Raw genomic sequence first — 27,583 nt, 5'->3', positions numbered from 1 at the left:
AGGTCTGTGGGGAATAGAGGTGGGGAATGAGGTGTGATATTCTGGAAGACTTCCGAGTCTGTAGACTGAGGCCTGCAGAGAGAGCGACTCGCAGTGACTCGAGGTAAATCAGTCAGTGTGTTTACTCACTTACTTGCACCTTGTATGTCTGCTTCCAGGGAAAATGCCCCCGCTGACTGAGGGGAACCTCCCTTAGGAACGTTGTGACAGCATCACGTCTATTTCCCCCGGTCTCATTTGTGAGAGCACGGAGCTGACGACAATACCACATTCTCTTCCACACCTTTAACAGAGCATCCCAGATTACGTGCCCTCTCCCACTGCGTGGTGAAACTTACAGCCGGTCTTGCCGAATCCTCCTCCAGTGCTGTCTGAGGACACGCCGATGTACTTGTCCTTGTTCTTCTTGGCTTTCTTCCTCTCCTCCCGGAGCCGGTCGTCATCCTGGACAAACTCCACCATCTCCTTCACCTTCTGACGCACGTTGATGCCCTGGTCCTTCCCACTCTCATCTGGCGACGGTAAGGGGGAACACAAGATACAACAGGATAGGAACCTTAGTATACTAGCATTCACCAAATTAAAAAAGTCTAAAAACATTTCACTTTTGGCTTCACACATTCGTGCCAACATTCCAGGCACCATCGTTTCACTGCCACAACAGGCCTGTCCTGGGGACAGTATTTGTCTCAGCGAGGACTTTATGTAACGGAACCTAGCTGTACTAATGCCATGCACCAAATGCTAATTCTTGAGAGGGAAGCATGAAAAAAGATTAGCGCAACTTAAAATAGCCCTACAGTAAATATGTTGGCCTCCCTATTTAAATGGATGCCGTCACCCAAATACATTTGTTATTGGATTAAGTGTAGTACAAAACACAATATCCAATAATTAAAATACAGAGGCAACTTTACCAGAGTTGTGAATTGCTCAAGATAAACTGAACTTCTAGAGAGAGAACCCACATTTATGGCTACCTATCCTTAAGGGACAGTAACCTTGATGAATGTAATGAGATTTAGGCTTCAATGTACCTAAACATTATCTGAACAAAGGTCCGTGTGCATCTCTAGACAGGCTTGTTTAGCCTATAGATTGACCCAGTCCTAAATGAGCATTACTGGGTAACTGGTCTAACCACATCATGTACATTGAGTCATTCAGTCACTCACTGAAACTACGAACATAAGAGGTCTCTGAGGGTGAGTCGCTTGGCTCTAGGTTCATTTGTGTAGACTGAAATGAAGTTTAAAGCAAACCGCTGTATGTAGTTCAGCTCTGGAAACAAAGTTCTGAGCCACTTCTAACTGTTAGATGTAACTGGAACCAAAATTGTGCCTCCAAAACATTACTTCCCCTGAGAATATTAAAAGTAGTGATGCAATGTCATTCCTCGGTTTTTCATAACCGCCAACAATAAAAGGGATTGTGGCGAAGATGCGCGCGACTCCTGACAATTTGTTGCCACTGATTTTTTAAATTTTTGTCAATAGTTTGTAAATCTTTATTAATTCCCAGGTATAACGCAAATATTTATTTAGTCTTATTTATTTAGATCATCAAGTAACCTAGAATGTTTGGTCATGTCTGGTATTTCATTCATGTATATTATTACATTCATGTTGTATCTGAGACTGGTAGACAACACCTGTGCTTTATTGGTTAAGACAGATTTTGCCTGATGAGAGGCATTTCTTTTGGAATGCTGACATTTAAAGTCAGAAGATTGTATGTATGTATGTACAGTACCAGTCAACAGTTTGGACACCTACTCATTCAAGGGTTTTTCTTTATTTTCACTATTTTCTACATTGTAGAATAATAGTGAAGGCATCACAAATATAAGACATGACAACCAACAGTCTTGAAGGAGTTCCCACAAACGCGGAGCACTTGTTGGCTGCTTTTCCTTCACTCTGCGGTCCAACTCATCCCAAACCATCTCAATTGGGTTGAGGTCGGGTGATTGCGGAGGCCAGGTCATCTGATGCAGCACTCCATCACTCTCCTTCTTGGTCAAAGAGCCCTTACACAGCCTGGAGGTGTAGGGTCATTGTCCTGTTGAAAAACAAATGATAGTCCTAAGCCCAAACCAGATGGGATGGCGTATCACTGCAGAATGCTGTGGTAGCCATGCTGGTTAAGTGTGCCTTGAATAAAATAAAAAAATAAAATAAAGAGTGTCACCAGCAAAGCACCACCACACCATCACACCTCCTCCTCCATGCTTCACGATGGGAACCACACATGCGGAGATCATAAGTTCTCCTACTCTGCGTCTCACAAAGACACAGCGGTTGGAACCAAAAATCTCAAATTTGGACTCATCAGACCAAAGGACAGATTTCCACCGGTCTAATGTCCATTGCTTGTGTTCCTTGGCCCAATCAAGTCTCTTCCTCTTACTGGTGTCCTTTAGTAGTGGTTTCTTTGCAGCAATTTGACCACGAAGGCCTGATTCACGCAGTGTACTCTGAACAGTTGATGTTGAGATGTGTCTGTTACTTGAACTCTGTGAAGCATTTATTTGGGCTGCAATTTCTGAGGTTGGTAACTCTAAGGAACTTATCCTCTGCAGCAGAGGTAACTCTGGGTCTTCCATCCCTGTGGTGGTCCTCACGAGAGCCAGTTTTATCTCAAATCTAAAATATATTTTGATTTGTTGAACACTTTTTTGGTTACTACATGATTCCATATGTGTTATTTCATAGTTTTGATGTCTTCACTACTATTCTACAATGTAGAAAATAGTAAAAATAAAGTAAAAATAAAGAAAAACCCTTGAATGAGTAAACTGAATGTGTCTAAACTTGACTGGTACTGTATGTATGTATGTATGTATGTCTCCTGCTGAATCTCTGTCCTTACGACAGCTACAAGGTCTCTATTTGACAGGGACAGCAAGCCATGTTTGGAATGCACACGTTCAGAGTTTCTCACATTCTCTTGACGACATTAGCCTCCAAAGCATGCGTTGTTGTGCCACTGAAAACACAAGGCGAGCTATTCAGGCTATGCCTAGCAAACAAAACATGTACAGAACCCATCAAAGGCTTTTACCTCTGTCAGAGCAAATCACAAATGCGTACAGTTGGTATCCAAAGAGAAACTCAACTTGAAGATTTAAATACTGTTCATATACAAATGTGAAACCAGAACATGATGGAACTGACTCCTCAGTACTCCAGCACTGGAGACTTCCTCCTCACTAATGAATTCTCCTGGGTTTTCCATCTGAGAACCAACAGTCTCACCACTGAGGACATCCTGACTGGTTTAGAAGAGAAGTGTGGGATGGTTATGGAATTAATAAACACCTAGGATTAGGCTTCACACTTTTCTTCGTCGTTCTGTGCTACGCCAGCCCCAAAGATTTCCTTACCGACAAAATGGTAGTTTTCCAAGGAGCGAAGGTCGTAGATGTGTTCCCTCGCACTGGTGACAACTCGCTCCGATCCGTTCCTGATGAGGTATGCAAGTAGTAGTAAGGCCTGGGGGAAGAGGTGCAACACAGTTAGAAACAACACGGCGCTAGGCTTCCTCACCGCAATCAACATGATCGTATGAATGATACATGAGCAGCGGAACGGAGACTCTTCACACCTTGTAAACTCTCCGCCAGTTCTTCTTGTTGTCTTTCAGCATTCTGGTCCACAGCATGTTCATGACCTCGGGGAACTGCTCGTACATGAACGTGGATCTGAGAGGCAGATCAAGAAATACGGATGGGATTAGTGGTAAATGCACAACTAGGGCTGGGCGATATTGCCTAAAATAAATCACATACATACATACATACATACATACATACATACATACATACATACATACATACATACATACATACATACATAGTTCTTTTTCAAACTTATGGGCGATTCACGATGTACAACTCTATTTTTTTTAAACCTTCTCTCTAAATAAACTTTGGTGTACAATGTAAAGTCAAGACTCCGCATTTCAAAAAACAGTCTGGAACAATCAAATTAATTTGCAGTTTGTGAAATTATACCTAGGCTAACTATAAGCCTTCAACAATAAGACCAACTACCGTAATTTCCGGACTATTAAGCGCACCTGAATATAAGCCGCACCCACTGAATTAAAAAAAATAATAATATTTTGAACATAAATAAGCCGCACATGTCTATAAGCCGCAGGTGCCTACCGGTACATTGAAACAAATTAACTTTACACAGGCTTTAACGAAACACGGCTTGTAACAAAAATAAATAGGCTTTAACGAAACATGGCTTGTAACAACAAAAACATTTGAGCTTTAGTTATCTTTTTGCACTGAGTCAATTCCTCACGCTGCTGTTTCCAACGTCTTATCATCGACTCATTAAGACCAAGCTCCCGTGCAGCAGCTCTATTTCCTTTTCCAACAGCCAGATCAATCGCCTTCAACTTGAAAGCGGCATCATATGCATTTCCCCGTGTCTTTGCCATGATGAGGGTGACAAAATGACTACCGTAATCAGAATGATGGGAAGTTTGAGAGCGCTCGATTTAATCTAAACAGTAAACAAAAAAGTTGTTTGACCTTAACCCGTTCGGCAATTTCATTGGTCTTCATGCCACCAAAAAACTGAGCACGTCACAGAATGTTTTTTTTTGGAAGAAAAAAAATTGAAAGTGTGAAAAATCCATATAAATCCATATATAAAATCCACATTGTTTAAGCCGCGAGGTTCAAAGCCTGGGAAAAAACTTGCGGCTTATAGTCCGGAATTTACGGTAATCATTTAATTATTTGATCAAAATAGTTTTACCTGCTTTTTTGCAATAATCACTGATCTGGCTTTCAAGTCAGTCTAGGAAAATGACATTTTTGTTACAAATAACAACATTTGTTACAAGTAACCAGAACCATCCACATCCACCAATAACGACAAACTTCTGGTAGCAGGCATTATTGAACATGAACACAGGTCACATAAACAATCTCACAAGTGAGTAGCCAGCTAATATTTATATTTAAAGTCTAGACAACATGGATCTATTTGCTTGCTAACGAGGTAGAACAGTTGAAAGGTTATGAATATACCCTCCTGTCTGTCTCCAACTGTTTGAACAACATAGCCTGTTCACTTTGTTTAGATGTTGCCTACCTGGATAAGATTACGTTTATTTCTCAGAATGAGAACGAATTGCAAATTCCTTAAACAAATGCATATTTTTATGTTCATTGCATGTTTATAAAACACTGACTAAACAGCTAGCGCATAACAGTCTGTGGCTAAAATGATTCTAGGTGGTACGTGGTAGCGCGGTGCCGCGTGCGACAGAAACTGAGGATTAATTTCCCACAATCATGTTCATTGATACTCCAGTCTTGGTAGGGTCTGCTCTGTTAAAAAAAGTTGGGAGTTGAGACATAAAAAGGGGATTGTTACAAAGGTTAAGTTATTTTCTATTACAGTAAAATAATGTGTCAATGTGTTTCGGTGCCCATATAAACGATTATATGTCTGACCAAACCTCAAACGCAAATAGCGAGTTGAAACTGCTTATTGTCAGAGAGGAAGAAGTGATCTTTCGTGTCTTTGTGAGTGGCAGGGGGAAGGTCTTGGTGTCTGTGTGAGTGGCAGGGGGAAGGTCTTGGTGTCTGTGCGAGTGGCAGGGGGAAGGTCTTGGTGTCTGTGCGAGTGGCAGGGGGAAGGTCTTGGTGTCTGTGTGAGTGGCAGGGGGAAGGTCTTGGTGTCTGTGCGAGTGGCAGGGGGAAGGTCTTGGTGTCTGTGTGAGTGGCAGGGGGAAGGTCTTGGTGTCTGTGCGAGTGGCAGGGGGAAGGTCTTGGTGTCTATGCGAGTGGCAGGGGGAAGGTCTTGGTGTCTGTGCGAGTGGCAGGGGGAAGGTCTTGGTGTCTGTGCGAGTGGCAGGGGGAAGGTCTTGGTGTCTGTGCGAGTGGCAGGGGGAAGGTCTTGGTGTCTGTGCGAGTGGCAGGGGGAAGGTCTTGGTGTCTGTGCGAGTGGCAGGGGGAAGGTCTTGGTGTCTATGTGAGTGGCAGGGGGAAGGTCTTGGTGTCTGTGCGAGTGGCAGGGGGAAGGTCTTGGTGTCTGTGTGAGTGGCAGGGGGAAGGTCTTGGTGTCTGTGCGAGTGGCAGGGGGAAGGTCTTGGTGTCTATGTGAGTGGCAGGGGGAAGGTCTTGGTGTCTGTGCGAGTGGCAGGGGGAAGGTCTTGGTGTCTGTGCGAGTGGCAGGGGGAAGGTCTTGGTGTCTGTGTGAGTGGCAGGGGGAAGGTCTTGGTGTCTGTGTGAGTGGCAGGGGGAAGGTCTTGGTGTCTGTGCGAGTGGCAGGGGGAAGGTCTTGGTGTCTGTGTGAGTGGCAAGGTGCACAGTGCACACAGAACAGAAGGAGCAAAGGATAACGAGACCAAAAAAAACTCAAAATGAAATGTGATTCTTGCGATACAGGTCTTTGAAACATGGCGCTAAAATATATGGCCCAGCCATACATATATGGCCCAGCCCTAGGCACAACTACCGGCCTAGTTTTTGTAAATGTGATAGGACAGTGTTGTGCAGTGGTTGTCCCTTACTTGGCGATCTCTCCCATGAGCTGTCCAGAGGGACCCCAGGAGTCATCGTTGGTGGCCTCTCGCACCTTGGACTCGATCTCAGAGTAGTTCATCACCACGTTAGTGCTGCAAGAGACATGAAACATTAGGCTAATATAAGAATCATATCAATAAAAAAACACACACACTGAAAGACACTGGTGGATATATCATATACAGTTGAAGTTGGAAGTTTACATACACCTTAGCCAAATACATTTAAACTCAGTTTTTCACAATTCCTGACATTTAACCCTAGTAAAAATTCCCTGTCTTAGGTCAGTTAGGATCACCACTTTATTATAAGAATGTGAAGTGTCAGAATAATAGTAGAGAGAATTATTTATTTCAGCTTTTATTTCTTTCATCACATTCCCAGTGGGTCAGAAGTTTACATACACTCAATTAGTATTTGGTAGTATTGCCTTTAAATTGTTTAACTTGTGTCAAACGTTTCAGGTAGCCTTCCACAAGCTTCCCACAATAAGTTGGGTGAATTTTGGCCCATTCCTCCTGACAGAGCTGGTGTAACTGAGTCAGGTTTGTAGGCCTCCTTGCTCGCACACACTTTTTCTGATCTGCCCAAAAATGTTCTATAGGATTGAGGTCAGGGCTTTGTGATGGCCACTCCAATACCTTGAAATTGTTGTCCTTAAGCCATTTTGCCACAAATTTGGAAGTATGCTTGGGGTCATTGTCCATTTGGAAGACCCATTTGCGTCCAAGCTTTAACTTCCTGACTGATGTCTAGAGATGTTGCTTCAATATAGCCACATAATTTTCCTTCCTCATGACGCCATCTATTTTGTGAAGTGCACCAGACCCTCCTGCAGCAAAGCACCCCCACATCATGATGCTGCCAACCCCCTTGCTTCACAGTTGGGATGGTGTTCTTCGGCTTGCAAGCATCCACCTTTTTCCACCAAACATAACAATGGTCAATATGACCAAACAGTTCTATTTTTGTTTCATCAGACCAGAAGACATTTCTCCAAAAAGTACGATCTTTGTCCCCTGTGTGCAGCAAACCGTAGTCTGCCTTTTTAATGGCGGTTTTGTAGCAGTGGCTTCCTCCTTGCTGAGCGGCCTTTCAGGTTATGTCAATATAGGACTCGTTTTAAATGTGGATATAGATACTTTTGTACCTGTTTCCTCCAGCATCTTCACAAGATCCTTTGCTGTTGTTCTGGGATTGATTTGCACTTTTCGCACCAAAGTACGTTCATCTTTAGGAGACAGAACACGTCTCCTTCCTGAGCGGAATGAAAGCTGCGTGGTCCCATGGTGTTTATACTTGCGTACTATTGTTTGTACGGATGAACGTGGTACCTTCAGGCATTTGGAAATTGCTCCCAAGGATGAACCAGACTTGTGGAGGTCTACAATTCTTTTTCTGAGGTCTTGGCTGATTTCTTTTGATTTTCCCATGATGTCAAGCAAAGAGGCACTGAGTTTGAAGGTAGGCCTTGAAATACATCCACAGGTACACCTCCAATTGACTCAAATTATGTCAATTGGCTTATCAGAAGTTTCTAAAGCCATGACATCATTTTCTGGAATATTCCAAGCTGTTTAAAGGCACAGTCAACTTGGTGTATGTGAACTTCTGACCCACTGGAATTGTGTTACAGTGAATTATAAGTGAAATAATCTGCCTGTAAACAATTGTTGGAAAAATGACTTGTGTCATTCACAAAGTAGACTTGCCAAAACTATAGTTTGTTAACAAGAAATGTGTGGAGTGGTTGAAAAACTAGTTTTAATGACTCCAACATAAGTGTATGTAAACTTCCGACTTGAACTGTACATTGTGGAGCATGATCTATTTCATATTCTGCATGAAGAATGTCTTGTACTTGGCATAACAGTACATAGCATAACAGTACATGGTGTGTTTTGAGTATTAGGGTGGTGTTAGGATAGGTAGGGGTAAGGCTGGTCTTAACAGACTTCTGATTTAGCCTATCATGTCCAGCAAAGGCTTAACTCCTCTGTTCAGACTGGGCCTGTTCTGAGAGCAGCTTGGGAGGGCTCCAGATGTCCATAAAGATCAACATGACTCAGTGTGGACCATATAGAACAAAATCAGCCATTTCCTGTCAGGTCTCAATTCACTCCCATCACCGTACCTGCCAAATCACAGAGCAGAGCAATCAATCAGAGTGCCAGGAAACAGCTGGGCTCTACACAACTTTCTCCTCTAAACTGTCAGAAGTTGTGGCAGAGTAGGCCACTCCAGGGTATAAAGACAGCAATTAAATTGACTGATGAGGAAAAAGGGTTCTCAAGATCTATCCTGATTCGAGAAGCAGCTTGACCGGATTATTATGACAACTCAAATAGACACCCATAACCAGGTTAATGAAATATGTACCAGCTGACAACAGAACTCATTCATGGACTCTACAAGGTGTCGAAAGCATTCCACAGGGATTGGACTGGCTTATGTTGACTCCAATGCTTTCCACAGTTCTATCAAGTTGGCCAGATGTCCTTTGGGAGGTGGACCATTCTTGATACACAGGAAACTGTTGAGTGTGAAAAACCCAGCAGCGTTGCAGTTCTTGATGCACTCAAACCGGTGCACCTGGCACCTACCACCATACCCCTTTCAAAGGCACTTTAATATTTTGTCTTGCCCATTCACCCTCTGAATGACACACAATCGCAATCTGCGTCTCAATTGTCTCCTTGTCTCTCGTCAAAAACCCTCCTTTAACCTGTCTCCTCCCCTTCATCTATACTGTTTGAAGTGGCATCAATAAAGGATCATAGCGTTCACCTGGTCAGCCTATCATGGAAAGAGCAGGTGTTCCTAATGTTTTGTACACCCAGTGTATGATGACTTTCCATCAGCTGATGGAAGATCCGTGAGAGTGATAAAACGTGATGCAATGTTATTTTAGTGACTGAGATCACACCTAGGGACCAGCCCTTCTAACCCCCTGCCACAGTTCAGCTGGGACAGATGTGAGAGGGAGAGAGTAGGGGGCCCACCTGACGCAACTAATGGAAGTTGAGGGTGAAGGGACACAGCACCACGATGCTCTACATCTTTAAAAAACGAGGTAAACATGGTAACGTCGGCTTGCAATGGAGGGACTACACGTTAGCTGAAACAACAAAGCAGGTCAACTATTCAATAATGAAAGAATTCACTCGTTGGCATTACCTAATTGTAGATAGCCAAGGGACATTCCCACGTGAAAACTGCAGGATTAAATGGGTATTGTACGCCTAAGGCCTACATTTTGTCTATTGGCGTCAGCACCATTTCACCAGGTCAAATTCCGGATGCATGTAAATGTACTTGGTGAATAAAGGTGATTCCGATTGTGATCCCTGTAGGGACTGTTCAGCCGTAGTAAGAAGGGACCAAACATGACTGTGGATGATTAGGCTAACCCAGGGGTTCCGAAAAAGTTTGGCCCGCAACCCCCTTCTGATATCAATTTTTGTGGAAAAAGTGATGCAATCAAAAGCCAATGATAACTTTTTCCCCCCCAATTGGGGCTATGACAGTCTTATAAATGAGTCTGACATTACTTCAATCTGAAGGAAGCATAGTTTGAAGTGACTGAAATGCATCAGAAAGGTATTGGGAAGTATAGAAGAACATCAGGCAATATTTTTGGATGATCTGTGTAGAAAAGAACATCAATGATGATGTCGTCCCCCCCCCCCTTCCTCAGTCTGATTTAGTGCCTGGTCTTGTCCACTCTGTTCTAATGAGTCCTGCTCCGTTTATGGGCATTGTAGAGGGAGACCGACTTATCTTTCAGTGAAGGGGGTCATAATATTTTGTAGCTTAAACGCATCAAAAAAGAGCCTCCCTTGTAGAAAGAAAACAAAACTGTTTATTACAACGGTTACTGACGTAAACCCGGTTCTATGTACCAAGCATGATTTTATTTATTTTATTTCAGTTTTTCACGACCCATTTTCAAATCAGGCAACCCAACATGGGGTCCTCCACCCCTAGTTTGGGACACACTGCGCTAACTCTTCCTCGTCATCCCTGACCAGGCAGATGTGTGAAGAGGACCAAGAAGGAGTCAAGACTGGAGAATCTCAATAGCATACTGCTCGCATCCTCTCGACTTGCCTCCTACTCAAAACCCATTGGAGGAGGTGGTCAGCTGGGAGGGATCTCTGGCTTTCTCATCCAAGGGGTTTTGAGGAGGCAAGGAGTATGCAATTGAGATTCTCCTCATGGCCCAACAGACTCTTCCTTCCCCTGCAGCTGCCAGCACTTTTACTAATCACCCCTGCTGTCATTCAGACAGAAAACAGACACTTCCTTCACTTCCACTCTCAAATTCCAAAGACACACCTGCACAGGGAGGGAGCAGGTTGAGTGGAGAGCCAGGCATGCAGCACCGGAAGCCATCACCACAGATTGGGACATGAATGATGGAACATGAATGATGGAAGAGTTAGAGGAACAGAAACTTGGTCAGGTCTGAGAGATTGACGTTTGAACACCTGTTCTCACAGGGCAGGAAATGCAGCTCCTTCGACTACTTAGTCTATGCATCCATCTACTGGGGACAAACTAAGCCTACATGTGCACTGTGCAATACCCTAAGCATAAGCTAAGCCGACATGTTTCTTTCTGCAACTCACAGCAGAAGGAAATCTGTGATTAAACCAGCTTTTGGAATGGATCCCTGGATTTGGCAGAGGACTTGGGATGGATCAATTTACTCTGGTTTAGAATAAACTAATTACATCCAAGAGGGTTTATTAAATCCAGAAACGCAGATTCACAGATTAGTTCAGTTTCACGACACATGCCAAGCTCTTCCACATGTTGCTGATGGCAAAAAAAAATAAAATATGATCCAATTTTATGGCTCTAGAGCCCTATCGATAGGAAGGGAGATTGACTTCATTCCTGACCCTAATATCAGCCTAGCGAAGAGATCGGACAATCCACAACACTACATGGAAAAGCATATTTACAATTATCCTCCCTATTGAACCTATTTCACACTCAGTCTATTTGCCTACATTTGTTTGCACACAGTAACCTAACGGGGGTCTAGGGTAGTGGAGGTGGCCGTAAAGGAATCTGCATGAGTTTGTGCATATATTATGATGACATTTTGTGAAGTTTCTGTTTGTTTTGGACTTCGGGGAGTTTTTTGGGGGGCTGTTCGGGCACACAATATATTTTCTGGAGGCAAGCCAAAGTTCGGAGCCAAAGTCTAAGACGCTTCGTCAGTGATTGGTCAACAGTAGGGATTCTTCAATAAAGTCTGTAGCCATTCAACAAGACATTACCCGTTTTCATGCACATTTTTTTATTGAAAAAATACTGAACCAAACATCTTAGATAGATTTAAAATTGCAGGACTAAGATCTCTTTGGCAAAAACATCAAAAGTAATGACAGATTTCTTAAATTATCTTAGATAAATTCTGACTTTTGAGGAAGTGAATACTAGTTACGGTGTCTCAAATTGGACAATCAGCTCTACTGAAGCTTTTTTTTCTCTCCAATTTTCAGCAAAGGTCTTTCAAGGGAGTATGCGAGCACACTCCTTCGGTTCGGCTAGCTGACCACGGGTCTGATTAGGCTAGTCAAAAGTTGGCTGCTGGCTGGGTTTAGCCAGGGCTTTGCCAAAGACGGGTGCACAGATCCTTAGGAGGTCAAGGGTAAAGTGCTCAGTGACAGATGGGAGGACAATGGAATAGAGCTGGGGAAAGAATGACGAGACGAGAGACTAATGAACAAGCCAATTATATCAAGTCTGCAAGTAAGCATTTCATTGCACTGCGCTCAAATGTATATGACGAATAAACAAACTTGAAGTCTGAGATAACGGCCAACTGATCACCCATAGGCTACACAGAGACTCTAGATCAGGGATGTCCGACTTTGACGGGGTGGGGGCCACAAAACATCTGAACTCATGTGGAGCCGCAGTGACTCGCGGGTCTGTGTACCGACATCCATACCCACACATGCAGTTAGAGCTGGCCCTAGCCTTTTGGGGGCTCTAAGTGCATTTTGTTGCAGAACATTTTAGCTTTTGAGTTCAATTTGAGTGCAATTCTACACTTTGCCATGGGCATAGAGAAAATGTTGCAGTTTTAAAGTAAGTTTGCTGGAATTCTACATATTTTGCCATAAGGTAGAGAGAAATGTTTGCAGTTTTTAATATATCTGAGTGAAAAATCAATAGGGGCTTCTGGTCAGTAATTCGACCATGATCACTACAAGTTTATATGGCTGGCTAGACTACTGTAACTTACCAATCTAAAAAAATGTATGTGTCAGTGACTGACAAAACTGCTGATGCACAAGCAAATTTTGAAATTTCACCTTGTGTATTCTACTATTCTAACTCTCAACAACAAGTAGAGACCCTGATGAAGTTAATTTATTTATCATTTGGGGGGGATTGATTCGCAGGCCTACAAAAAAGGGGGGGCCGCCAGTTGCCCATCCTGATCCAGATCAACAAATGGCCATGCACAAACCGGTTTGTTCCAAACAGAACATTGGGTAGAACTGGACATTCAATGAAACGGAATACACTTCTTTAGGTGTATGAAGCATGTGTGTTTCATGGTGGATGGATTAACAAACGCTGAGAGAATTTATACAGTCAGTGTCCGTGCAGCAGCATGAGTGACAGAGAGCGAGAGAGCTTCTCCACAGCAAAGCTGCTCCAAGATGAGGGAAATCCTAGTCCACTGAATAATGAATGACAGCGGTTTATAAAAGCAGATGGCCTGAACGGCAAGCGTACTGGCGATGTGCTTACATTTCAAACAGCCTAGAATACACACACACACACACACACACACACACACACACACACACACACACACACACACACACACACACACACACACACACACACACACACCACACACACACACACACACACACAGACAGAAGGGCCCGCTGTGTGAAAAATATTCAGCTGAAGATGAGACAAAAGAAGGTGAGCAGTGGCTCTGACTGAAAGGGAGAAGGAAACAGACAGAGCCCAGGCTTCCCTTCCAACCCTCTGCATCCTGGGCCTCTTTGTTCAGTAGGCCCGCCGTTGCCGCGTCTGTTCTGCTCAGGATGTGCCTGCTTATTTACACATGCAGTGGAGAACACAGCCAAGCGGGCCACTGCTGAAAAGTCAAAGCCCTGCACATGAAACAACATCTAGTTGCTCCAGTCCTCACTCTCCTCTCTCCCTCCTCCTACACTAGAAGATAAACATCACCTGCTGCTTCTGAGGAACAGTGGTTCTAGAGGTCAGGTTTCAAATGGAGATAGTGGTGATAGTAATGAAGGGGACACAGGGGACAACAGCAGCGAGAGAGGGAGGGAGGGAGGGAGGTTGAGAGCGCTCAGCTCACTGACGCTCATTAGAAGCAAGAGGCACTGAACGGACAAGGACATTTGCCAGGGAGAAAAGTCCCTGGGGGATACAGCCTGCAGCTCGGTTGATTTGGAGTAGGTCTATTCCTGAAGCTACTCACACAGAAGTGGCGCTGATCACACTGCAGTGTGCTGGGAGGATATAGAATATTGTACTGCTGGGAGCCATGCCTAGGAAGATCATTTACTGATAAAAATGTATTTGCAGGTTGGCTGATGGACTGAAGTTCTGTTCATTACTGTAACCTAAAAGCATCATTTGCATTTCCCAGAAGTGTGGCTCAGTCATGACATGGTTCTGCCTAGACAGTGAGGCCAGCTAAGGGCAAGCAGAAGAACTTCTGCAACCATATTGCCTCAAAAAGCGTTGGAAGAAAACATGGACGGATCATTCCTTCATGTTTGTCTTCGCAAGAGTTTGCGAGTACTCAGATCTTATCCGAGCGAGAGTTGTCAAAACTCCCCTCCTCTCTCTTCAGGAGCAGGTTTCCTCTGCTCCCTTCAACAGAGATCACATCTTTCCACATAATAGTGCAATGTTTGACATTTTTCATTCTCCACAGAGTGACGCTTCTGAGATCTCCCACAGAAAGCCATCAGTCCAGCCATGATATTGATCTTACTGCATTAGATGATGAGACTTTGTCCATTAACTGGCAGAGAAAGTCGAAAGAATTAAAATACAGCCAGGACATGAAGAAGCCGTCATAGGGGATATTGTTAGTCAATACAATGTAATGATATCATCAATATAATGGTTTGTCATACTGAACACAGGACCCATGCCTACACAAAGACAGTTGGAGTGGGCCTTGAAGCAAAGTCATCATTCAAATAATAAATGACTTCTCTCGTGCAATAACAGATGGAAACATACCTTTGTATTATAACCTACAAGGAAAAACCCCAAACAAGAAATACTAGAGGATCACTCTCAAAGTTCCTCCCATCAATGTCTCATCTTGAGTCTCAGACAGATATAATTGATCCATTGATCAGCTACAGAGTACTCAGAAAGACCTATAGGTATAGGCTATATGGCCCAATGACCCATCGACTAGCCTAAATACATATTCTGCAAGACATCTGTGAAGAATGTCAGTCCTCACCAGAAATACCATTCAACTGGCCAACACACTGAAGCGATGTGCCCCCTTGTGCTGGGATCCCATTCCAAACAGATGTATGAGAATTTAAAAAATGCACCGACAAGGTGTGGCAGTGGATAGTCTGTTCTCAAACAGCTTAGCATCTGCAGGGAGCTCTCTGGGGCCAGGGTAGCAGGAGAAGGCCCTCTCCCTCTAGGCCTCCTGTTTCAAGCCCTATTCAGCTGAAATCAGATGATGGCATCTCAGGCAGCATCCATTACTGTCGCCTGTCTGCAAGCTCTGTCCATAAAACAGGCACTCGACTGGAGCCTCTGTCTGCTATAGAACAAATTACCATTATGTAACAATAGCAAGCACATTTTTTTCCTGGTTGGAGAAAGTTATGTGCATGGTTCTCTGCATGGTTGTGTTCAGTATTTACAAATCAGTAATCGCATAATGTATACTGAACAAAAATATAAACTCAACATGCAACAATTTCAAAGATTTTACTGAATTACAGTTCACGTAAGAAAATCAGTCAATTGAAATACATTTATTAGGCCCTAATCTATAGATTTCACATGACTGGGCAGGGGTTCACCCACAGTTGGGCCTGGAGGGCATAGACCCACCCACTTGGCAGCCAGGCCAACCCACTGGGGAGCCAAGCCCAGCAAATCAGAATGAGTTGAGACACAAAAGGGCTTTATTACAGAGAGAAATAATCCTCCGCACCCCCCCTCCCGATCCCGCAAGTGAAGAAGCCGGATGTGGAGGTCCTGGGCTGGCGTGGTTACACGTGGTCTGCGGTTGTGAGGCACTGCCAACTTCTCTAAAACGACGGAGGCGGCTTATGGTAGAGAAATTAACAACAGCTTTGGTGGGCATTCCTGCAGTTAGCATGCCAATTGCACACTCTCTCAAAACTTGAGTCTAGAGGTCGTCCTTTGAAACGTGGACCATTCTTGATACTAGAGTACGACCAATTAATCAGCATGGCCGATTAATTAGGGCCGATTTCAAGTTTTCATAACAATCGGTAAATAGGCCTTTTTGGACGATGACATTGCAATCCATGAGGAAACTGTGTGGCAGGCTGACCACCTGTTACGCGAGTGCAGCGTCAAAAGGACCTTGTGGCTGCAATGAGCCAAGGTAAGTTGCTAGCTAGCATTAAACTTATCTTATAAAAAACAATCTTCACATAATCACTAGTTAACTACACATGGTTGATGATATTACTAGGTTAACTAGCTTGTCCTGCGTTGCATATAATCAATGCGGTGCCTGATAATTTAGCATCGAATCACAGTCTACTTCAACTTCACCAAACGGGAGATGATTTAACAAAAGCGAATTCGCAAAAAAGGACATTCGATGCACAAATGTACCAAACCATAAACATCAATGCCTTTCTTAAAATCAATACACAGAAGTATATATTTTTTTAAACCTGCATATTTAGTTAAAATAAATGCATGTTAGCAGGCAATATTAACTAAGGAAATTGTCACTTCTCTTGTGTTCAGTGCAAGCAGAGTCAAGGTACTGGAAAGTTTTGGTCGCCTGGCTCGTTGCGAACTGTGTTTCTTCCTAACAAAGACCGTAATTCATTTTCCCGAATTGTACATAATTATGACATAATATTGAAGGTTGTGCAATGTAACAGCAATATTAAGACTTATGGATGCCACCCGTTCGACAAAATACAGAATGGTTCCGTATTTCACTGAAAGAATAAACATTTTGTTTTCGAAATTATAGTTTCCGGATTTGACCGTATTAATGACCAAAGGCTCATATTTCTGTGTGTTTTTTATAATTAACATTTGATAGAACAGGCTGACTGAGCGGTGGTAGGCAGCAGCAGGCTCGTAAGCATTCATTCAAACAGCACTTTCCTGCATTTGCCAGCAGCTCTTCATAATGCTTGAAGCACAGCGCTGTTTATGACTTCAAGACTATCAACTCCCGAGATTAGGCTATAGTGCAAATAAGAACATCCAATAGTCAAAGGTATATGAAATACAAAATGGTACACAGCGAAGTAGTCCTATAATTCCTTATACTTACGAGCCCCAGTTGCAACATGGCGTCGACAGAGATGGTCGCTTCGTGTTCATAGGAAACAATGCAGTATTTTGTTTTTTTATCTATTATTTCTTACACTGTTACCCCAGGAAATCTTAAGTCTTATTACATACAGCCGGGAAGAACTATTGGATATAAGAGCAACGTCAACGTACCAACATTACGACCAGGAATACGACTTTCCCGAAACGGATCCTCTGTTTGGACCACCATCCAGGACAATGGATCAGATCCCTGTTGGTGACCCAAAAACAACGGCGCGGCAGAAGGGGCGGTCTTCTGGTCAGGCTCCGTAGACGGGCACATCGCTCACCGCTCCCGAATATACTACACACCAATGTCCAGTCTCTTGAGAACAAGGTAGACAAAATTCGAGCAAGGGTTGCCCTCCAGAGAGACATCAGAGATTGTAACATTCTCTGTTTCATGGAAACATGGCTCACTTGGGATACGTTATCAGAGTTGGTACAGCCACCCGGTTTCCTCACGCATCGCGCGCCAGCAGAAACAAACATCTCTCTGGTAAGAAGAAGGACGGGGGTGTATACCTTATGATTAGCGAGTTATGGTGTGATCATAACAACATACAGGAACTCAAGTCCTTTTGGTCACCTGACCTAGAATTCCTTACAATCAAATGCCGACCGCATTATTTACCAAGAGAATTCACTTCGATTATAATCACAGCCATGTATATCCCCCCCAAGCAGACACCTCGATGGCCCTGAAAGAGCATCATTGGACTCTATGTAAACTGGAAACCACATATCCTGAGGCTGCAATTATTGTTGCTGGGAATTTTAACAAAGCTAATCTGAAAACAAAGCTCCCTAAATTTTATCAGCATATCGAATGCGCGACCCAGGCTGGCAGCATTCTGGATCATTGCTACTCTAACTTCCGCGACGCATACAAAGCCCTCCCTCGCCCTCCTTTCGGCAAATCTGACCACAACTACATTTTGTTGCTCCCAGCCTATAGACAGAAACTAAAACAGGAAACACCCATTCTCTGGTCTGTTCAACGCTGGTCCGACCAATCTGATTCCACGCATCAAGATTGCTTCGATCACGTGGACTGGGATATGTTCCGGATAGCCTCAGACAACAACATTGATCTATACGCTGATTCGGTGAGCGAGTTTATTAGCAAGTGCATCGGTGATGTTGTACCCATTGTGACCATTAACCTCTCTAGGGTAGGGGGCAGTATTTGCACGGCCGGATAAAAAAAACGTACCCGATTTAATCTGGTTATTACTACTGCCCAGAAACTAGAATATGCATATAAGTATTGGCTTTGGATAGAAAACACCCTCAAGTTTCTAAAACTGTTTGAATGGTGTCTGTGAGTATAACAGAACTCATATGGCAGGCAAAAACCTGAGAAGATTCCTTACAGGAAGTGGCCTGTCTGACCATTTCTTGGGCTTCTACACTCTCTTTATTGAAAACTGAGGATCTCTGCTGTAACGTGACACTTCCTACAGCTCCCATAGGCTCTCAGAAGGCGGCAAACTGGTGAATGATATCTTTGCAGGCCCTGGCTGAAAAACACTAGCGCATTTGGATAATGGTCGATCAGAGAACAATGAGACTGAGGCGCGTGCAAAAGGCGACACCATGTTTTTATTTTTTCGTCTTTGAACTAAAACAGGGTTTCCCGGTCGGAATGTTCACTTTTTTAATGAGAAAAATCGCATAAAAATTGATTTTAAACAGCGGTTGACATGCTTCGAAGTATGGTAATGGAATACCCTTCGTCACCCTTCGGATAGTGTCTTGAACGCACAAACAAAACAGAGGATATTTGAACATAACTATGGATTATTTTGAACCAAACCAACATTTGTTATTGAAGTAGAAGTCCTGGGAGTGCATTCTGACGAAGAACAGCAAAGGTAATCAAATTTTTCTAATAGTAAATCGGAGTTTGGTGAGGGCCAAACTTGGTGGGTGTCTAAATAGCTAGCCCGTGATGGCTGGGCTATCTACTCAGAATATTGCAAAATGTGCTTTTGCCGAAAAGCTATTTTAAAATCGGACATAGCGATTGCATAAAGGAGTTCTGTATCTATAATTCTTAAAATAATTGTTATGTTTTTTGTGAACGTTTATCGTGAGTAATTTAGTAAATTCACCGGAAGTTTGCGGTGGGTATGCTAGTTCTGAACGTCACATGCTAATGTAAAAAGCTGGTTTTTGATATAAATATGAACTTGATTGAACAAAACATGCATGTATTGTATAACATAATGTCCTTGGAGTGTCATCTGATGAAGATCATCAAAAGTTAGTGCTGCATTTAGCTGTGGTTTGGGTTTATGTGACATTATATGCTAGCTTGAAAAATTGATTATTTCTGGCTGGGTACTCTGCTGACATAATCTAATGTTTTGCTTTCGTTGTAAAGCCTTTTTGAAATCGGACAGTGTGGTTAGATTAACGAGAGTCTTGTCTTTAAAATGGTGAAATTGAAGTAATAGGATTTTTAAGGTTTTGAAAATCACGCCACAGGCTGGCAGTGGCTGTTACGTAGGTGGGACGCAAGCGCCCACCACCTCTAGCCCATAGAGGTTAACGAGAGAATCACTGACATGATGTCAGCTGGTCCTTTTGTGCAGGGCTGAAATGCAGTGGAAATGTTTTTTGGGGATTCAGTTCATTTCCATGGCAAAGAGAGCCTTTGCAATTCATCTGATCACTCATCATAACATTCTGGAATATATGCAAATTGCCATCATACAAACTGAGGCAGCAGACTTTGTGAAAATGTATATTTGTGTCATTCTCAAAACTTTTGGCCATGACTATGTGACCAATACAATTTGATTAGAATAACTACAACCTAAAACTTCTTAACTGGGAATATTGAAGACTCATGTTAAAAGGAACCACCAGCCATATGTTCTCATGTTTTGAGCAAGGAACTTAAACGTTAGCTTTTTTACATGGCACATATTGCACTTTTACGTTCTTCTTCAACACTGTGTTTGTATTAAATTAAGTTAAAATAAAAAAAGTGTTTATTCAGTATTGTTGTAATTGTCATTATTACATATATATGAAAATAAATAAAAAAATGTGGCCGATTAATCGGCATCAGCTTTTTTTGGTCCTCCAATAATCGGTATCGGCGTTGAAAAATCATAATTGGTCGACCTCTACTTGATACATATGGGAAATTGTTGAGAGTGAAAAACACAGCAGCGTTGCAGTTCTACACAAACCGGTGCGCCTGGTACCTACTACCATACCCTGTTCAAAGGCACTTTTTGAACAGGGTACTTTTTTTCTTGCCCATTTACCCTCTGAATGGCACATACACAATCCATGTCTCAATTGTCTCAAGGTTTAAAAAGCATTCTTTAACCCATCTCCTCCCCTTCATCTCCACTGATTGAAGTGGATTTAACAAGTGACATCAATAAGGGATCATAGCATTTACTTGGATTCACCTTGTCAGTCTATGTCATGGAAAGAGCATGTTTTGTACACTCAGTGCAGAACGATATCAGATCACAGCCAAGTAATAATATCATCCTTTAAAGAGAGTTTGTTATTTTCTGTGTATAACATTAGCTACTAGCTAGCAAGCAGGCAACTAGTCCAAACCTGGTAGCTGGCTAGCAGTTGAAAACAACTCTCAAATTGCAGTGATTACGTGTCGACATGTAGGCTATGGTTTATGCCAGAACAGAGAAGTAGCTAGCTAGCTAGTACAATTTATGATAACCCTATAGCCCCAGCTCAGCAACTCGCTAAAACGCAACTCTATGGTGAAGAAAGTTTCTGATGAACTTCCTTCATCATTGAGTTGAGTCAGCTAGCTTATGGCAGGCTATGGAGCCATCTTCGGAATCAATTAAGGAAATGTGTGCTACCAAGCCAGCTTATTCATTGAAAACACGGGTTGTCTTGCTTGCTAACGTTATAGGACTGCTGCATTCACCCAATACGTGCTGGCAAGATATCCCTGCTTCAGCAATAGCATTGGCTACCTAGTTAGCTAGCTTCCACCCACTGGCAGGCAGCTTGTGACCATTTGGTGTTCAAACAATATGTAAAATAATGAAACAATAAACAGAACTGAGCTAGCTGGGGGGGAGGGGGGGGCAACAGATGGGCTAGCTACAGATGCACAGTGCCGGGTAAAGATTGGATAAGTTTAAATAAAGTGAGATAATTGTCGCTATTTTCATAGATGGAACATGTTAACTAGCTATCTATCCAACACTGCAATTAGGAGCTAGCTTGCTGGCTATACATTTAGAATACATTTAAAAATAAAAAAAATCGGGGCTCTGCCTAGCCTTTAGCAGGACAGCTGAAATGTATGTAGCTAGCTAGCATTTCCTCCATTAAATGTTACATTTTAGTCATTTAGCAGATGCTCCTGTCCAGAGCGACTTATAGGATAAATTATGGTTCAGCGCCTTGCTCAAGGCCACAGACAGATTTTTCACCTAGCCGCCTTTCGGTTACTGGCCCAATGCTTGTTTAAAACCATTGAAGTCTATAGGGAATCATTTTCTGGTAAATTGATGTTTACAGTCCTTCATAAAACCATGGAGTTCCTTTCAAAATGAGGAGACAAGAAGCAAAGAAAAAACCCTTTTCAATTACTGGGCTCGTTTGTCTGTTTGCACAATGAAAGAAACCTCTTCCTTTACAAACCTTCAGTTTGGAATCAAGGATGAGTGCATTCAGTCAGACAATGGAGGCAGTATCTTGTCTACCTACATGGAGTCTAGCCTGGCTTTGCACCTTACAAACCTTCATCTCAACAAGCACGCAATTGAAGATCAGAGGTCACAGTGACATCAGAGCGCCATTCATTGGGAGGCTGGTGACGTTTTGCATCAGAATAAGTCATTCATATCCTTCACCTCTTTCTACTGCTCATCAGCGTTCTCATTTCATGCATTCTTTATGACTCAAGTGTATGCATGATTTGAAACTACTCTGCATGCAAATACACTTTTTGATTCAAATCAAAACACAGCAGATTATAAATAGGCTATTTTCAATAGGTCCCTGAATGGCTAGACCAGCGATGGTATTTACAAGTCCCTCCCTATATTAAGCCTAACTTAAAAGCATGAGAAAGGTAATCCTGCAGAAAGTGGTTGCATGCAGGGTTGATACAAGAACTGCCATGATACATGACTTTATGCTGGCATAGGAAGAAGTGCTAGAAACACACCACTTGGTTTCAAAACTGTATTAGTCAAATGACCACAGTGACTGCACATTTCAACCCAGAGGTCAAACACACTCTTTCCTATGAGAAGTAGGCTATGCCTCAGGACAAAATGTCTTTCTATTTTATACTTTGTGGTTACTTAGCTACACTTATGAAATCTTGCACAACCTTGAAGCACTAAGCTGCAGGGCTTGCAATGCAAGATATTGGTGCCACAGAGGCTTTTCTCATGATCATAGCTAGCTGTGTTGACATAAAGGGTTGCACTAAGCAAATTGAACTTCTCCAATACTGACGCATTAATGATTAAATAAGTGTTGCCAGGGTATACAAATTTCAAACCCCTCTAGCGATTAATTGAAATAATGTCTGGTAAGCACCATGCAGTACAAATGTCCATAGCCAACACATATGAGATCATGTGCAACGCACTAATTTAGATTCCTGTTCTCCGAGCATCAGGATATTATGCTGGCAGCACATTTCAGAATAATAGTGCCCCTGCAAAGACAAGCTAAACGTTGGGATTATTTTCGATTTTTCACAGCATTGCAACTAGGCTTGGGCGGTATACCGTATACCGGGGTACTTGGAAAAAGCCAGGGGATGGTTTTCAATAACATCAAAACTATTTAAGTTTTTTAATAAATGTAGCCAATTTAAGTGAAATACCTGCAGTCAACTTGTGCAATAAGTTAGGAGATAAAAGCAGATTGCGTTCTTCATTTCACCTCTCACAATATGAGGCTAAGTTCCCAGAAAAGTTGAGCGAGTTACATGTTTGTTTGTAAATAGCACAACTGGAGAAAGCGGGAGCTGGTGAGTCCAGCTGTGTATTTGGCTTAACTTGCTAGTTATTTATGCAAGTGGCTTAATTAATAAAAAGACCGGGCATCATATAGTGTTAGCTTTCTGTCGTGTTTGAGAAGTCAAAGCGTTTTGGATGAGTTCTTGATTTAAGTGCGTTTATTTTTTCTCCTCTCCATTCTCGCCCATCTGCTCCTCCCTCTCTTTGCAATTAGTTTATTTTCATTTGCGCTCGTTAGCATATTTAGCTAGCAGTCTCTATTGAAATTCGCAAATAGTTTGTGCAAATTCTTTCTGATAAGACACCCAATGAGCTTTTTTTGTTGTTGCATTTTTAGCACCCCCTTGTGTACTAAGACGGTAATACTGTAAATCCCCTGATGAGAAGGACAGTATGCCAATATGAAATCTATATACCACCCAACCCTAATTGCAACTACCTAAAAAAATAAAAAGATAATCTGATGCATTTTATTTTGAACATTGTATTATTTATAGCAGCATTTCTTTTGAAAGTTTACACAGATACTGGTATGTTGAAAGCTATTGTGTAGGTTATATTTAAATTTAAAAAAATGTTTAATAAAATACAGTTATGTTATTGGAATTACTCAATAGTCTGCAAAATTGAAATGGTCTCTTGTTTTTATTTAACTTGTGATGGGCAACAGGTTTAATACAGAGTGCTGATGACTCCTTACTCCACCCACACTATTCACTGCGATACAATACACTGTATGGGGGATACTTATTGGTTGTAGAGAAGTTGTCGGGTGGAAAATACTCAATAGGGTCTTTACTAACCAAATATGGTTAGATTTTAAGGGGGACTGCCGTACATATCCAGCAGCACTTCGTTCTCCACTCTATAGCCCCCAATGCAATACACTGTACATGGGATACAGTGCCTTGAAAAATAACTTGTTCTGAGTGATTAACTGCAAATGATATTATTTTTTGTTTTTTAAACAACTAATTGACCAACGTCAGTTCAATTATTTGAATTCCATTTCGTTTTTTTTTTTCTTCCTGTGAGATCAATGCTCAGTTTCTATCGAGATCAAGCCTGAATTGTGTGATGTAGTAGGGAGTTGTAGTTTCCAACAGGCCAATATTCTACACAGTTTAGCACAGAAAATGTGGTAATTAACTACAATGATCATAATCCATTGAGCGCCCGCTTACTTGTCCGGTCTTAGTCTGTGTGGAGCAGACGCAGAGTCCTTGTTGACGGAGACGAAGAGAGAAGTCGCGAGAGGGATTGAAAGCAATTGCATTGCGGGGCTTTCTCTACCTGAAAGCACATGATCTAAGTGACTTATAGTTGGTATTCAGCAGTCATAAAAGTATGCCTTATTTACCTTGAAAAACGACAAAATTGTGATTTGTCAGAGAGCATAGGCAGCAGCTCTATAGAGATGAGATGATGACTTGGAATGAAATAATAAAGTCACCAAATGACAACAAATGTAATATACACAACTGAAATACTTTATTAAAGTAATGTGAATAAATTACGGTTAATAGGTGATAAACAGTAATGTACAGTCACTACCATCACGTGACCTCTATTAACTGTTTTATTCTGTGTTACAGCATTTCAACACAAATAATCGAAAACCGAAATCAATGTATTTTTATATTCAAACCAAAACATAGCGAACCTCAAAAAGCACTAATCGCTCAGCACTACTAGCAAGTTAGTTATTCCTAGGTAGCTTACAAGGTTAGCTAACTTTTCTCATAACTAGCCTCGTTGTGTCTTGCTACTTATTGTCCCTCATGCAAACCTTTACAGCCAAATATCACTTCAGAAACAACATTACAATTATTAATATGGGCAAAATTGTAGACCATTTCTCCCATCTTGCTGCAGCTTTAGCTAATCTCCAAATAACAGAAATATTGTGAAAACCAGCATGCTGGTAAAATGTTTCGTCACCAGTGCTTCTTTTGTTGAACTGTTGTTGTCCTCGTGCACTGTAGCTCCTATGACACTAATCTGGTGAGCACCTTTGAAACTCTGCCCAAGCAGGGCATTTGATTGGTTTGACGTGTTGCGAGGCGTCAGTGATTTCACCAGGTTCCGACCCATCTTTAGCTGATTTCTGCTATGGAACTTTCCCAGGCTTCCTGTTTTAGGGAAACCTGGTTTGCAACGGAGCTAGGTCTCTACTAACAAAATATCTGTAATTTTGTAGGGGGACTGTGTGTGGTATATATCCAGTAACACAGCTTTAAATGACCTGGTACTATCCATGGTCCTGAAATCAACACAGACAAAATAAAAAAATTTGCATGAAAGTAAAACTTTTTTTTTATCAAAACGAAAATGTAATGTATATTGAACAAAACTATAAATGCAACAATTTCAAAGATTTCACTGAGTTACAGTTCATATAAAGAAATCAGTCAATTGAAAGAAATTCATTAGGCCCTAATCTAGGGAATTCACATTACTGGGCAAACCATGGGTGGGCCTGGGAGGGCATAGGCCCACCCACTGGGGAGCCTGGCCCAGCCAATTAGAATGAGTTTTTCCTGCAGAAAAGAGCTTTATTACAGACAGAAATACTCCTCAGCACCCCCCAAAAACCTGGTACGGTGTTTTGCATCTCCAACTGATATTCAACACAGGTAGAAAAGTTAACTCTACAAGCCAATATGTATCCCAAGTACAGCCTATTACAGTGTATTGCATTGGGGGCTATGGAAGGAGCGGAGTGAAAAGCCACTAGCAGGCCATGCAACACAAAAATGAACCATATTTGGTGTGTGGAGACCCTACTGAGTATTTCATGCCCCACTTTAGCTAAAACAGGTAGAATAGTTAGTTTCTCTCTACAGCCCAATATTCTCAACATACCAGTGTCAACACAACTTTTTCATTATTGGTCTGAAAATGTTTTTAAAACCATACTTTTTATATTTGTTTTCATAAATTACTTCCTGTATTTTCTTGTTGGCACAATAAAAGTAACCATTGATTAAAATGCAATACCTTTTGCAATGCTGGCTTTTGTTTATGGTTTCCACATTACCATATAAACGTGACATCGTTTGTGCTGCTGGTAGAATACTAGTCTAATTTGGCTCATGTTAACTAGCTATGAAGAAAATGCTCCCCAGTGAGACGTTAGCTAAGAGATTATGTTGCATTCCTCGTGGTTCAGGTGCACTTTCAGTCACTGTCATTCAAAGTGTTTGATGAGAGGCATGAAGAGCCTGTTTACCCTAGTCGACAGACAGCTTTATGGCTCTGCTGCAAAGTCCTCCTGAAGCTAACCGGCATCTGGCTACTGTACAGTAGGTTAGTGCACAGACAAATACATGTTAGCTGCTGCTGGCTTAGATAGTTAGCTAGTTAGTTAACTAACTAGCAATTGTGGTCGTATAAAAATGTTTTAACTATAAAACAATAGAATGGTCATGAAGTTCAACTTCCATAGTGGGTAATGTTATGGACACAATGAAACGAAAAGGTATTGACAGTCATTGTGGCTGGCTTAGCTATGCTAGCTAATTAGCTCATGTTACGCTAAATTTGCCCGTTTTGTAAGATTTCTAACTGGCTAATGTTAGGTGGCAGTGAACGAGGGCCTCGCATTATGATTTAGTAAGAAATCATCTAGCCATGTTAAACAAATATTGCTAGCAGGAAATGGATGATAGTGGACATCAAAGTGATCCGATTCAGAGACATGGAATGAGACTAACGCGTTAGGTGATGCTGTATGGTTAATGCTAACGTTACTTTCCTGAGTTAGCAGCCTGAAAGAGGGGGATGGGGATGTTACTTTGTATGTATGTTTAGAATGGACATTAACAAAAAGATCAGGGGAGAATACATGATTTAACGTTCATTTCATGTTGTACACACGGCTGAAACAGTAACGTGAGCCGTCACCTGAGAAAACAGCGTGACGTCACGGGATCAGTGATTCCCTTGTCCTTAACATAAACGGGCCTTGCAACAAAACGTCAACAAGATAACTGCGAGAATACTCACGCTTTATCCACCAGTTCTCGGACCTTCCACATATTTAGCATGTAGACTCTCGACCAAGGGCTCGCCGCCTCAATAATGCGTCGTCCAGTCTGTTTACAACCACAGATGGACTTGGATTTGTGTCACCGACAACAGAATTCCGAGTCCCTTCAGCTAGCCTGCTCCGTTAGCGGCAAACGGGCCGCGCAAGTTACCACTCTCGGGAGCGCGGCGAGCTTGTTCTTCTTCTATGATAAAATGGCGGTCCGCAAACAAACGTTAAAGGTGCATGCCGCCACCTCCTGTGTTGGAGTGTATGGTCAATCACGTTTTACAACATTTCTAAATCATCCAACCTAACTCAGTACTTCTGAGAAAATAAAAAAGAGCCATACTAACTTCGAACAGACCCTCCCCCATCCCCCAAATCCCTCCCCCCCAACCCTGTTCA

General features: G+C 42.2%; 1 protein-coding gene across 3 annotated transcripts in view; it reads right to left on the bottom strand.

Annotated features, from left to right (window-relative positions):
- LOC106567442 (clathrin interactor 1) overlaps positions 1-27,380 on the bottom strand; it is a 36,110-nt gene extending 8,730 nt beyond the window's left edge. Inside the window, exons 1-5 of one of the 3 annotated variants that reach the window (XM_014136703.3) lie at positions 27,154-27,380; positions 6,544-6,648; positions 3,607-3,703; positions 3,386-3,494; positions 339-512 (exon numbers count right to left, since the gene is read on the bottom strand). In XM_014136703.3, the coding sequence (XP_013992178.1) occupies positions 339-512; positions 3,386-3,494; positions 3,607-3,703; positions 6,544-6,648; positions 27,154-27,194 (526 nt within the window). In that variant the 5' untranslated portion in view covers positions 27,195-27,380. The remainder of the gene's footprint in view (positions 1-338; positions 513-3,385; positions 3,495-3,606; positions 3,704-6,543; positions 6,649-27,153) is intronic. The other 2 variants (XM_014136702.3, XM_014136701.3) reach the window with 2 other exon arrangements.
- Positions 27,381-27,583: the final 203 nt, after the last annotated feature.

The sequence above is a fragment of the Salmo salar genome, chromosome 13, assembly GCF_965601325.2.
Source record: "Salmo salar chromosome 13, fSalSal1, whole genome shotgun sequence".
Classification (NCBI taxonomy): domain Eukaryota; kingdom Metazoa; phylum Chordata; class Actinopteri; order Salmoniformes; family Salmonidae; genus Salmo; species Salmo salar.
This window is presented reverse-complemented; position numbering and strand designations above follow the sequence as displayed.